The sequence below is a fragment of the Nerophis ophidion genome, linkage group LG13, assembly GCF_033978795.1.
Source record: "Nerophis ophidion isolate RoL-2023_Sa linkage group LG13, RoL_Noph_v1.0, whole genome shotgun sequence".
Classification (NCBI taxonomy): domain Eukaryota; kingdom Metazoa; phylum Chordata; class Actinopteri; order Syngnathiformes; family Syngnathidae; genus Nerophis; species Nerophis ophidion.
In genome coordinates, this window is record NC_084623.1 from 29,212,039 (window position 1) to 29,227,347 (window position 15,309).

The 15,309-nt window shown below is 38.3% G+C and overlaps 1 protein-coding gene across 1 annotated transcript in view; it reads left to right on the forward strand.

The window, feature by feature from the left end:
- The first annotated feature begins 3,767 nt into the window (after nucleotides 1-3,767).
- LOC133564420 (solute carrier family 12 member 9-like) overlaps nucleotides 3,768-15,309 on the forward strand; it is a 125,800-nt gene continuing 114,258 nt past the window's right edge. The window contains exons 1-4 of the mRNA XM_061918739.1: nucleotides 3,768-4,189; nucleotides 12,938-13,072; nucleotides 13,719-13,856; nucleotides 14,940-15,257. Coding sequence (XP_061774723.1) covers nucleotides 3,970-4,189; nucleotides 12,938-13,072; nucleotides 13,719-13,856; nucleotides 14,940-15,257 — 811 coding nt within the window. The 5' untranslated portion in view covers nucleotides 3,768-3,969. The remainder of the gene's footprint in view (nucleotides 4,190-12,937; nucleotides 13,073-13,718; nucleotides 13,857-14,939; nucleotides 15,258-15,309) is intronic.

Here is a 15,309-nt window from a genome sequence, read left to right on the forward strand (position 1 = left end):
TAAGGTTATCCAGGGTAAATCCCACCTAATCTTATCCGCACACAACAATGCCATGGTTTAAGACCCCCTCCTCCCTCCGTCCGCCGACGCAACACACGTCATAGTCACCTCCAGTATTGCTTTGTGTGCAAGTTCCTGAATTTTACTTATCTGAACAATATCCAGTGTTGTGGTATTTTAACTGACTGAAATTCAGTGTGCTCGGGGGCCCTATTGTAGTAAATCACACCTGAGCCGTCACAAATTAATCAAATCTTAATTAGACACGTAAACAATGTGATGAAGAACATTTTACATCAATCAAAATAGGGATTTAGATATCTGGTCAGGACACTCCTCAATCTTTTGCCTTCACCTTCATTGTCCATTCAATTTTGGTAACTTTATATACTCTGGACCTTAGACGTTGAGTCTGCAACATACATGGCGGACAATAACTGATACAGTCTGCTTTGCCAGTTCAAATGCATTAGCTGTTTTCCGTAGTTTTCCCTCGACGACCAGTTAAAACAAAGCACGCCCTACCTTTTATAGTATATCCACGGAAGCCCGCATTCTCGTTGACTCTACTTCGAAGAAAGTGAACAAAGTTTTTCAGTAAGAAGAATCACAGCTGACCTGGACATACGAAAGTTCTCTTGCCGTCTGAGAAGTGTTGTATCCGAAATAGCTGCAATGGCTTTCTCTTAAGGTATTCATTTGTGATTTCCACAAGTGTGTACAGACGGAAGGAGAAACATGGGCATGTCTCGATGACTCATCTTCATATTTTCAGTGGTTAGCTCCGAGTTACGAAACCGATTTATTATGAAGCTAGCTGTGGCGCGTTCTTTCCGACGTCACTTCCTGTGTCGGGCGTGGTCTTTCTGGTGTGACTTCCTCTCCGAACTCAGTTTGTAAACGATCAATGAGTCCATGTCACGGCTCGGCAGCGTGTCAGTGCGCATTCATCTATGTGCTGCGCTGCGCGCAGCTCCGAGAGCGCGCGTCAGACCAGCGTCAGCAAGCAGCTGCAATCAGTCGACGGTAATCTACACACCTGGCGTTAATGAGAAGTCCTGCCTTCAAGAGCCTGCTCAACCTGCTATCTGTGGCCGGAACGTAACCTTCTGTTGATGTCCAGTAAACCATCCGTTCGGGTACAGTAAGCCACGTTTAGCTCTAGGCAACCCTGCTCCGTCTCCCTTTTTCTATGTTTTTCCCCTCAATGTCTCATTGTGTCTTCATTGACGTCCTCCCAGCAGTCTGCCTTTGTTTCCGCGTCGATGAGCTGTGCGTCTCTTCAGTTCTTGGTTCTCTGCTTTACGGACTGCCTCCTCGATCCTCGACCTCCGCTTGGACATAGACCTTCTTTGCCCCTGCTATCGCCCACAGACTTTTTGCTTGCCTCACAATCTAGACCTGGACTAATCTGGAGATGACCAAAAAATGGTTATTTGATTTTCACATATACAATGAAAGTTTTAAAAAACACTAATTTTGTTATAGGAACTCTACAAATGTATTGAAAGTTGTGATACATTGTTGTTTTTTGTCCTTATTTTGCACTAGTGACATAATTATTCAATGATCATAACTCCTGCTCATTGAGAAATCCCCATAAACAACAACAACAACAGAAACATTATACAAATAAAGCAAAAGGCACAATCTGGTGCAAATCGGAAATTTTGACCCAAATTACACATTTATTTTTATCCATAATATTTTATTTTAGCCTTTTTACAAAATGTTTATGATATTGATTTTGGTATTAATTCATATTAAAAATGTTTTCAGGAAATGGGAAACCACAGGCGTCCCAAATACTGTGTTTTGATTGTTTAGAACAGGGGTCGGGAACCTTTTTGGCTGAGAGTTATACAAGCCAAATATAAAGTATTTCCGTGTGAGCCATATGATATTTTTTTTAAGACTGAATACAACTAAATGCATGCATTTTTAAGTAAGACCAACATTTTCAGAGTATAATAAGTCTATTATTCTTTTTAATAACATTGTTATTCTGAAGCTAACCAACAATAAATAAAATACTTCTTACCATTAATGCGACTTCTTGAACAGGTGCGGTAAAAACTGGATGGATGGATTAAAATGCATGAGAATGTTTTATATTTTGAACGTTATTTTTTTACACTGTGATTACCAGCGGAATTATTCATTACTTACCGCGGTGGTTTTCAAATGGGGGTAAGCGTACTCCTGGGGGTACTTGAAGGTATGCCAAGGGGTATAGGAGATTTTCTTTTTAAATATTCTAAAAATAGCAACAAATTAAAAAATAAATATATTTATTGAATAACACTTCAACAAAATATGAATGTAAGTTTATAAACTGTAAAAAGATATGCAACAATGCAATATTCAGTGTTGACAGCTAGATTTTTTGTGGACATGTTCCATAAATATTGATGTTAAAGATTTCTTTTTTTGTGAAGAAATGTTCATGAATCCAGATGGATCTCTATTACAATCACTAAAGAGGGCACTATAAGTTGATGATTTATTCTTTGTGTAGAAATCTGTATTTATAATTGAATCACTTGTTTGTTTTTCAACAAGTTTCTAGTTATTTTTATACCTTTTTTTTCTAAATAGTTCAAGAAAGACCACTACAAATGAGCAACTTTTTGCACTCATTATACGATTGAATAAATCAGAAACTGATGACATAGTGCTGTATTTTACTTCTTTATCTCTTTTTTTCAACCAAAAATGCTTTGCTCTGATTAGGGGGTACTTGAATTAAAAAAATGTTCACAGGGGGTACATCACTGAAAAAAGGTTGAGAACCACTGACTTACCGTGTTAAGCAATGTCAGCTAAGATTTATCTGAGAGCCCGGTGCAGTCATCAAAAGAGCCACATCTGGCCGTAGGTTCCCTACCCCTGGTATAGAACGAAACATGTCCATCCATCCATCCATTTCCTACCGCTTATTCCCTTTGGGGTCGCGGGGGGCGCTGGTGTATATCTCAGCTACAATCGGGCGGAAGGGGGGTTACACCCTGGACAAGTCGCCACCTCTTCGCAGGGCCAACACAGATAGACAAACAACAGTCACACTCACATTCACACACTAGGGCCAATTTAGTGTTGCCAAACATGATTATACAAATAGAGCAAAAGGCACAATCTGAAATTTCGATCCAAATTACCAATTTATTTTTATTCATGCTGTTTTATTTTAGCCTTTTTTTTACAAAATGTTTATGGTGTACCATAAACATTTTGTAAAAAAAATATTTAATTCGAATATAAAATGTCTTTAGGATAAGGCATCCCAGATACTGTGTTTTGATTGGTTAGAACGAAACATGTGATCGCGAGAAAATGGTTCGAAACACTCTTGCCATTGACAACACAAGGATTTAAAACTCTAGTAAAGTATCACAAAATACAACAACTGCACCCGGAAATTGTCGTTTTATCCCAAAAATAATTGTTAGTGTTAGTCCAGTACTAACACTGGTATTGAAACTAAATTATAACGTTAGGTAAACGTACAAAACAAAAGTTATTTGCCATATATCATTAAAGTAAAAATATTACCCCGGGGTTTATTTTATTATGGGTCTTATTTTGAAAACCCTAATCCGGAAATACGTGCCAATAGCGTAGTTTTGATGGTTTGTGCATCACATGACACTTTTGCGGAGAAATAAAGCAGAACTGAAGTATTTACGGACTTGGATCTGACTTTTAAAGAATTTGTAAAGCTCGCTGAAATTTGTTAGAGTTAACTATTAAGACCAAGTTTTTTAAAATTTATTTATTCGCCAAAAAATCCCCCCGCCCGGCGTCCCTATGTTGTCAAGTAGGAAGCGTACTTTTGAGCCACAAGTGACCAGAACATGTCACTGATTAACTTAAGTGATGATCGTTTTACAGGCGTGTTATCTGCAAAATTATTCAATGGCATATTGAGAAGAAAAATAGGTGTTATTGTTTAATAAGAACGAAATCAGGATGTCAGAGCGGACTCCGCTCCTCCACTACCGTCTGTTGACCAGCGTCAATGAATCCGAACGGCGGGCTCCTTCAGCCGGCCTGGCCCGGGAGAAGACGCCGGCCGGTCCCCGGCCCAGGTTCTCCTACTCGAAGCAACCGAAGAAACTGTCCACCTTCTTCGGTGTGGTCGTCCCCACTTTGCTGTCGATGTTCAGCGTGATTGTATTTCTGAGAATAGGTAAGTCTATTGTTTTTGTTGAACTTCATGATTAATACTCTTCATAAAATTAGGGGTACCAAAGTGCGGCCCTGGGGCCATTCCTGGCTCACAGCTCTATTTTATTGGTAAGTAATTAGGCCAATAATGTAAGTATAAAGAGTACAGAAAAATAGGTGATTATTACATTTCGACAAAAGTGTAAATGTATACATTTTATAACAGAAAGTAAACATATATTAACAGTAAACTTGCAAGTAAATTAATAATACTGTAGTTTTGATAAATGCAAATGGTAAATAGGTTATACTTTTATAGCACTTTTCTACCTTCAAGGTACTCAAAGTGCTTGACACTATTTCCACATTCACACACACATTCACACACTGAGGGCGGGAGCTGCCATGCAAGGCCCTAACCATGACCCATCAGGAGCAAGGGTGAAGTGTCCTTGCTCAAGTACAGAACGGACGTGACTAGGTTGATAGAAGCTGGGGATCAAACCAGGAACCCTCAGGTTGCTGGCACGGCCACTCTCCCAACTTCTCCACGCCGTCCCCGTGGGTTATGAGAATACATGTTACGTACAAGGGGAGTAGACGGCACAGACCACAAGGGAGTCGTATATAGCTCTATGATTTATATGTATATATATATATATATATATATATATATATATATATATATATATATATATATATATATATATATATGTATGTGTATATGTATATATATATATATATATATATATATATATATATATATATAAAGGGTGTGGGAAAAAATTGATTCGAATTTAAATCGTAATTCTCACGTTGTGCGATTCAGAATGGATTCTCATTTTTAAAAAATAGATTTTTTTAATTTTCATTTTTATTTTCAGCCAACACAGCAATACACAGCAAGACCATATCAATGCAATCCAATTCCAAAACCAAACCTGACCCAGCAACACTCAGAACTGCAATAAACAGAGCAATTGAGGACACACAAACACGACACAGAACAAACCAAAAGTAGTGAAACAAAAATGAATATTGTCAACAACAGTATCAATAATAGTTATAATTTCAGCATAGCAGTGATGAAAAATCCCTCATGGACATTATCATTAGACGTTTATAAAAATTCAAAAAAATGAACGATAGTGTCACAGTGGCTTACACTTGCATCGCGTCTCATAAGCTTGACAACACACTGTGTCCAATGTTTTCACAAAGATAAAATAAGTCATATTTTTGGTTCGTTTAATAGTTAAAACAAATTTACATTGTTGCAATCAGTTGATAAAACATTGTCCTTTACAATTATAAAAGCTTTTTTTTTTTTAATCTACTACTCTGCTAACATGTCAGCAGACTGGGGTAGATCCTGCTGACATCCTACGTATTGAATGAATACAGAATCGTTTTGAATCGGAAAAATATCGTTTTTTAATCGAAAATCGCGCTGAATCAAAAAATCCATTTATAATCGAATCGCGACCCCAAGAATCGATATTAAATCGAATCGTGGGACACCCAAAGATTCACAGCCCTAATAATAATTATTTATGTATGACAAAGAATAGCCCTGCGATGAGATGGCGACTTGTCCAGGGTGTACACCGCCTTCCGCCTGATTGTAGCTTAGATAGGCACCAGCGCCCCCGCGATCCCAAAGGGAATAAGCGGTAGAAAATGGATGGATGGATGGACAAATAATAATTTTAATTAACAAGGATATGGAGTGTGACTAAATCCAAGAGTGGGTATGGTGCGCAACTATGTGTGAATTAACTGTTGTGTGTTACCGGGAGTGTTGAGTGAGATGCGGATGTCCCGGAGGGGAAAGTCAGGCTCGAATGTCCGTGTGACACGCAGGTAGTCGGGGTTATAGCGAGGCGTCAACATGTCCGTGTCCGGGCGGGAGGTCGAGGTCAGAGACCCTAAGGGGTAACATAGGGGAGACGAGACGCACAGCTCGTCACGTGGAACGAAGGGCAGACTGCAGGAAGGACTACAAGGAAGACACGAGACCAATCAAACACGAAGGTGGAGAACACACAGAAAGAGCAAGGTTGCATAGCGCTAGATGATTACTTACGGTACTCGAACAGATGACTACGTTCTGGCGCGGAATAGCAGGTTGTGCAGGCTTATTAAGGCGGTCCTCTGATCATCAGCAGGTGTGCTGATTGCTGGTGATTGATTCACACATGCTTGGCGCGCTCCTGGAGGTGCGCTCATGAGAGCGCACAGATGAGTGAGCATTGGCATGCGCTTGGGCCGTGACAATACAACTGGAAATTACACTTTAGATGTTACTACATTCGACAGCAGCTAAATTGGGAGCGTTTGTAACCTATTTTAAAAGGGTTCTATTATCATTTATATACCAAAATATATATGGGAATCCAGTACATATTTTTTTGCAAGAGGCTGCAGTACACAACAAGATATACCGGTAGATTATAGGCCATATCACCCATCCCTAAAGAAGACCGAATTGTGGGAACAATTTCATCCATCCATCCATCCATTTCCTACCGCTTATTCCCTTCAGGGTCGATGGGGGCACTGTAGCCTATCTCAGCTACAATGGGGCGGAAGGCGGTGTACACCCTGGACAAGTCGCTACCTCATCACAGGACCAACACAGATAGACAACATTCACATTCACACACTAGGGCCAATTTAGTGTTTCCAATCAACCTAACCCCAGGTGCACCCTGAGAGAACCCACGCAGTCACGGGGAGAACATGCAATTAGATTATTAAAAATAATATAAATCCACTTATTTCCTTTCCAGACACCCAAAAATATGAACTCAAAAACTTAACGGATTTTCGGGACTATTACCCGCTACTTTTTTTCCTAGGCTTTGTATCCTGCGGCTTATAAAATGGTGCAGCTAACTACTGTAGTGCAGTTTTCTTTGCTAACAGTCGTAATGTTTTGTTTTCAACAAATATTTTTCAGAAAACACCAATAGATAGTGAAAATGTGTGTTATTGTTTGTGCTATGGCGCTACCTATTGGATGAGTTTGCTCACTGCATATGCTGCAAGTTGAACGTCTACAGTATTTCCTTTTGTTTAGTGGTTTAAACCGGGAACACAAGTGCTGTTCCTTCCACTAGTCATCCATAGCGTTTTTAAGTGTATGGTCTCGTCGATAATCACTCCCAGCAACGTTTGTAAGTTTTATAATACAACTAAAACGATTCAAAATTCCTGGTACTAAACTGTCACTTATTTGATAATAGAGTTTTCATGCAAATTTGTACATGCTATCATAATGCAATCAAGCTAGCGTCGTTAGCATTAGCTAATATGCTAATATTTTTACGAGTGGTTCTGTTAGTATTATTAACTTATAATGGTGTTCTTTTTGTATTGTGTCAGTTTCACGAATTTCTCAGGAAATTCAACAAAACATCACCGTGGAGTTATTGAGTCTGTTTAGCTCAGTGGTTCTCAACCTTTTTTCAGATGATGTACCCCCTGTGAACATGTTTTTAATTCAAGTACCCCCTAATCAGAGCAAGGCATTTTTGGTTGAAAAAAAGAGATAAAGAAGTAAAATACAGCACTATGTCATCAGTTTCTGATTTATTTAATTGTTTAACAGTGCAAAATTGTGCTTATATGTAGTGGTCTTTCTTGAATTATTTGGAAAAAAGATATAAAAATAACTAAAAACTTGTTGAAAAATAAACAAGTGATTCACTTATAAATAAAGATTTGTACACATAGAAGTACAGTAATCATCAACTTAAAGTGCCCTCTTTGGGGATTGCAATAGAGATCCATCTGGATTCATGAACTTAATTCTAAACATTTCTTCACAAAAAATAAATCTTTAACATCAATATTTATGGAATATGTCCACAAAAAATCTAGCTGTAAACACTGAATATTGCATTGTTGCATTTCTTTTCAAAGTTTATGAACTTACTCTCATATTTTGTCAAAGTATTATTCAATAAATATATTTATAAAGGATTTTTGAATTGTTGCTATTTTTAGAATATTTAAAAAAAAATCTCACATACCCCTTGGCATACCTTCAAGTACCCCCAGGGGTACGCATACCCACATTTGAGAACCACTGGTTTAGCTGATTGGTAGAGCTGGCTCCCGCAGCCAGGGGGTCTATGACGATGACTTCTGTTGTGATAGCTGTTTTACTGCCGGGTTACAAGGCACCGTTAGGAAACAATTAAGGTATGTAAATAAACATGTATAATATTTTTCTGTGTAAATAACTTATTTCACAACGTATATATCTGTGGCATATTAAGTTAAAGGTAAAGTACCCATGATTGTGACACACACACACTAGGTGTGGTGAAATTATTCTTTGCATTTGACCCATCACCCTTGATCACTCCCTGGGAAGTGAGGGGAGCAACGAGCGGCAGCGGTGGCCACGCCCGGGAATAATTTTTGGGTGATTTAACCCACAATTCCATCCCTTGATGCTGAGTGCCAAGCAGGGAGATAATGGGTCCAATTTTTATAGTATTTGGTATGACTCGGCCGGGGTTTGAACTCACGACCTACCGATCTCATAGTCCGGTGCGCTTAGTATATGGAAAATATTTTTTAGTTAAAAAATTTAGTCGGTGCGGCTCATATCCTGGTGCGCTCTCTAGTCTGGAAAATACAACGCTTTATTGGGATAAATTATAGTTTTACCTGCTAAAAACATTGAAAAATACATGAAAATGATGAATGAAATGGATAAATAAACATTTAACATCACTCTTACCTTAATTGAGGCCTCTTGTTGGCAAAGACATTGATGAGCAAAGCGGCAGGAGTGGTGGCGGGGATACCCACGCTTTATGGGTTATTTTTTTAATTTGATAGCGTTCCTCACTTTCCTTATCTTCTTTGCGCTTGGGAGTTTTTGTTTAGGCACTCGATTTCACACAATGATACAAAGATGAATGGAATACTTTGTCACGTACAAACCGAGATAATTAAAAATGGTGGAAGCGTTTTTGCGAAAATTTCTGCAAAAACCTGTCATATAAAAAGAAAGCCGTAGATAAGCAAAGAAAGGCTACCTTTGTAGGTCATTTAAGTACATTGAATTTCCATTAATCTCTTTACTTAGTTGCTTCTCTTCATGTTTTTCTTTATAAGTAATATGCCAGTCACACATACATTGAATTTCCATTAATCTCTTTACTTAGTTGCTTCTCTTCATGTTTTTCTTTGTAAGTAATATGCCAGTCACATATACATAGAGAAAGAGGATCTGCTCCCTTTGATTTCATAGTCACTGTACACCTGTACTTCCTGTTATGATCGGGGTTAATGTGTGTGTGTGTGTGCGTGTGTGTGTGCGTGTGTGTGTTTGTGTATGTATAAGACATCTACCAAATCTGCTGCAACATGGGTTACTTCATGTTTTCACTTAATATATATGATCAAGTTTTCAAAGTACTTATATACTTATGTCAATGTAGTGAGTGAAGTGAAGTGAAGTGAATTATATTTATATAGTAAGGAATTGTTTTACTACTTGAAATACTAGTATGAAGATAGAAACAATTCTAAATGACTCGCACTTGAAAGTTGAACATGATTGCTGTAAAAGTCAAAGAAAAGGACTACGACAACCATCACAAAAGGTGTGTGTGTTGAGCTTGTAGGTCAGTATTCTAGTACTACCACCATGGTATTTTCTACCCCCATTGCAAGTCTCGTGAAATGTCAGCTGCTGTGTGGCGCGCACACTAGAGTCTGTGTACTACTTAAGAATATTCCTGAACAGGAATTAACAATGGCCTCATTGTTGTTGGAAAACCATTGTTACACATGTCAATCTATAATGTAGTGTATGGATCCATTTCACACTGGATTTCCCCCACGTCTCGGTTCTAGATAAATGTCACAGACGCGGATATTAACTCCAGGTAGCTCCAGCTTTGGAGAAAGACAGAGACAAACATTTAACATTCAGCATATACAATGTTTCCCAAAGGACCGCAATCTATTTGTGGTGGTAGGTTGCAGGAGGCAAGATTATGTCATCGTCTTCAGGGCTGTATGCTGAGCTTTTTGACTTGGAGCATAGGGGCCATTAAATGAAAAAATTAAGCAGCACAGAAAAAAATTAGGAGCAATATGAACTGTTCTAAATTACACAATTTTGTTATCAATGCCTAAACAAAATACATAGTTAAACAAATGTGCACTCATACATATAAATACAGGGCTATCATCATTAAGGCCTAATGTAACACTCAATTTAACATCCCTGTCCCACAGCTTTTTGTAGTTAAGTCATACTACTGTACGGCATGGCGTACACACATGTAAAAGAAACCTAAAAGACCTGTTAGCACAATGTGGAGGAATCTAAACATCATTTCCCCCCGTCACCCTTCAATCAAGCAGCGGTGTGGAAGGGTGAGGGGAGAAATACACGTACACATACAGTCACAGAACATGGCTGACATCACATCACATGCTATTACCCTATTTTCCAGACTATAGAGCGTTCCAGTCTATGCTGCACCCACTAATTTTTTACAAGGAAAATGTATTTTTCCATATATTAGCCACAGCGGACTATAAGCCACAGAAATATACTTGGTGAATTAAGTTATTTATCAATCAATCAATCAATCAATGATTATTTGTACAGCCCTAAATCACTAGTGTCTCAAAGGGCTGCACAAACCACAACAACATCCTCGATAAAGCCCACATAAGGGCAAGGAAAACTCACACCCAGTGGGACTCACACCCAGTGGGACGTCGGTGACAATGATGACTATGAGAAACCTTGGAGAGGACCGCATATGGGGGCAACCCCCACCTCTAGGGGAACCGAAAGCAATGGATGTCGAGCGCGTCCAACATGATACTGTGAAAGTTCAATCCATTTACACAGAAATATTTTGTAAATATTTATTTACATAACTTAATTGTTACCAAATGGTGTCTGTTACACAGAAGTAAAATGGCTGATCAAACAAAACAAAAGTCGTCGTCATGGACCCCCTAGCTGCGGAAGCTAGCTCGCAATCAGCTAAACACACTCAATCGCTGCACGGTGACGTTTTGGTTAATTTAATGAGGATTTTTGTGAAACTGAAACATTACAAAAAGAAGGCCACCGTAAGTTAGTAATACTAACACAGCCACTCGTAAACATATTAGCTAACGCTAACGACGCTAACTTTATTACATTATGATAGCACATACAAATATGCATGAAAACAAACATCACACGTGGGATGGTTTGCCTACATGATGACTTCACAAGTCTCGTCCGAGCATAGTGCTAACCAGGGATTTGATTAATTTGATTAAATCAGTGACTCAGCAAAGTCCATGACGAAGAGTCTGTTGAACAACATAATGTGTTTGCCTTGTTTTCATTCTCCTATTCACACCTAAATGTTAAACAATCGTATGTAAAACTGATTGTCAAAGGTCTCCGCATTCGCTTAGTCCTCCTTCAATACCAGGTCATAAGTTACATCACAAGTTCATCCCATTTGTAATCGCAAGCATGCTATATTCTATACGAGACCTGGGCAATTATTTTGACTCGGGGGGCCACATTGAGAGAAAAAATTATGTATATATAAAAAGATATATATATATATACATAAATGATATATATAAAATACATATGTATGTATATATATATACATAAATGATATATATAAAATACATATGTATGTATGTATGTATATATATATATATATATATATATATATATATATATATATATATATATATATATACACATATATAGATATATACACAAACACACGCATATATATATCTATAAATATAGATATATAATACAAACCCTGTTTCCATATGAGTTGGGAAATTGTGTTAGATGTAAATATAAACGGAATACAATGATTTTCAAATTAATTTCAACCAATATTCAGTTCAATATGATAAAAAGACAACATATTTGATGTTCAAACTGATAAACATTTTTTTTGTTGTTGCAAATAATCATTTACTTTAGAATTTAATGCCAGCAACACGTGACAAAGAAGTTGGGAAACGTGGCAATAAACACTGATAAAGTTGAGGAATGCTCATCAAACACTTATTTGGAACATCCCACAGGTGTGCAGGCTAATTGGGAACAGGTGGGTGCCATGATTGGGTATAAAAACAGCTTCCCAAAAAATGCTCAGTCTTTCACAAGAAAGGATGGGGCGAGGTACACCCCTTTGTCCACAACTGCGTGGGCAAACAGTTAAAGAACAACGTTTCTCAAAGTGCAATTGCAAGAAATTTAGGGATTTCAACATCTACATTCCATTATATCATCAAAAGGTTAAGAGAATCTGGACAAATCACTCGTGACCGTGACCTTCGATCCCTCAGTCGGCACTGTATCAAAAACCGACATCAATCTCTAAAGGATATCACCACATGGGCTCAGGAACACTTCAAAGGAGAACAGGCCCTACAGCAGCAGCTGCTGCTTGTTGAGAAGAGCGATAGGTGCTTGTTAGTCTACTAAAAGTCTCCAATGAGTTCATAAAAATGCTGTATATTTGTTGCTTGTTAGTCTACTAAAAGTCTCCAATGAGTTCATAAAAATGCTGTATATTTGTTGCTCATCACTTGTGGAAAAATAGTATCTAGAGGGTCCTGAATACTCACTATATACTATATAGTGACAAAGTCGCTAAGTTGGCATCATTGATCCCTCCTGCTGTGTCTTCTTATTCTCTGACAGACCTGAGACCCCAATTATAAAATTGTGCATGCTATGCTTTGTCTACAGGTTTCTTGGTTGGCCAATCTGGACTGTATCAGGCAATTGCCATGTTCATTGTGGCCTACTTCATAATCTGCATGACTGTGCTGTCGGTGTGTGCCATCTCCACTAATGGCGCCCTGGATGCTGGGGGGGCCTACTGTATCCACCTACAGATTTATGCTGTTATGTGACACATGCACTTGACTGTCTGTCCTCTACCGATGTTAGTGTTTTTTTGTTATATTTTATCTTCTATCTTTAGATATTAGTGAGCAATATGTAGTAATTATTACTATTTCTTTGTTTTTCATTACGCTTTACTTCTGTTACTGTATGTAAAAACCTGCACTCCAACGATGTAAAAGTCTATCCTATCCTATCCTATCCTATCCTATCCTATCCTATCCTATCCTATCCTATCCTATCCTATCCTATATTAGTAAAAAGGAATTAATGTCCTGAGAAAATATTAAAACCAAAAATAACCAAAGCAGAAGTTGCTTAGGTGGTATATCATATTTCCATTATATTGCATATATCTGTACCCCTTAGTCAAAGTTATCAATATGTAAAAGTTATCTTACAGTGCTTGTCAGCTTTTGATTGTGTCTGTTTTTAGGTTAGGCATACAATATTACAGATTTATGTTCATTGACAATGTTAGGAAGAGCCATATCTGGTAAATGATGGTCGACTTACTCTTGACTAGACAGCAGAAGAGACCTCTGACTTTGTCTCTGTCAATAAGCAAGTTTTGAATTTGATTTTACATTTTCTCAAGCAGCCCTTCCTTAATATTGCTCAGACATGATCAGCAGAGCGTTGGGTCCAGAATTTGGAGGCAGTATTGGAATCATGTTTTTCTTGGCTAATGTGTGTGCCTGTGCCTTTTATGTGCTGGGTTTGGTCGAAGCCATTGTTGCCACATTTGGTGTGCCAGAGGGTAAGTTTTGCCATAATTGGTCTAGTTCTGTCATCAAAGGTTGGAAAATGTCAGCATTTCTCATTTAAATGTTAGATACAAGAATACACAATCAACCGGTAAATAAATTACAGGTATAAAATTGTAAGAAGAGTATATGGGCACCATTAAAATGCAAAAAAAAAAACAAGACAAGAAATAGAAAGTTTTCTGTAAGACTTTAACAGACTTCTCATCAGCTGTCAAAAGTTTATGACAAAGAATGTCTGATATTGGCTTTTTTTAACCAATTGCTGCTGTGGTTGGATTATGGGACAAAAAAGTGAAGTGGTGGACCCCAAAAAATGTACCTAGGCTAAACCAGAGGTTCCGACAGGCTTGTCCTTGAAGTCATCTGGCCATAGTCTGTACAGTGTTTCCTGGGTCTTTTATCTGGACAAACAACTGTGTAATTGCACCGATGATGAGTGTCATACACCGCCAATGTATGACACTTTACAACCAGAAGCTCCATCTTTAGGCCCTACTCAGATGTCGTCTTATTGGGCTGCAATCATTATCAGTATGAGCCCTAATTTGGGTTGAGCTGAGCATCAGCCTGTCTTCACAGAAAAACCCATTCGATCTACCAGCAATTTTTTGGGGGAGTCTCACTCACCCTTGACCAATATCTTCGTAATATTTTACGAAATGTAACACTATGGTCTTTCTTTTGTCCAACTTGGTCTGCAATGGCACATTGTAAGAGGCCTTGCTTGTGCCATCAGACAAAACAATGACAGCCTTTAAATTTAAATCCAGTATTGAATAAATTGCAGACTCTCCATTGTTAGTCTCCTGCTTCTGTTTTTTCTACTTTGCATTTTGATGGTCTTACAATCTTGTTAGAATCAATTAGTACAAAAAAATGCATATTTGTCAGTTTGTGCCCCATTTTTAAGATTTTCGTCAGGAATATAATCGTGTCATCATTCAGCGTTCACAAACTCTTAATACAATATTTGCTGAACAATGATAGTCATCTTAGGTGATTATAATATTAACAGTAAGTATAACGATGAGTCAAAGTTCAATTACGACGTTTCTCATGTGATCTTTCCTTAGATGGGTCACTGGCAACATCTTCACACCAAGTCCTGCCATCAGGCTACTGGTGGTCTCTTCTTTACGCCACAGCTATCGCCCTGCTCTGTTTGCTTGTGTGCCTGGTCGGTGCTCACATCTATGCCAAGGCCACCTTCCTTATCTTCCTGGTGGTCATCTTTGTCCTCGGCACCATATTCATCAGCTTCTTTGCAGTACATCCTCGCACCATCATCCTACCTGTTTCTGCCACATCCGACCTAGTGGTAAATGGAACTGGCCCGACTACGGCAAACTTTACTGGCTTCAAGTTGGACACCCTGCTGGGGAACCTGTGGGGTAAGACAAACTGAAATAGAATGTGTTACTGCAAAGGAGTACGTTGTAATGT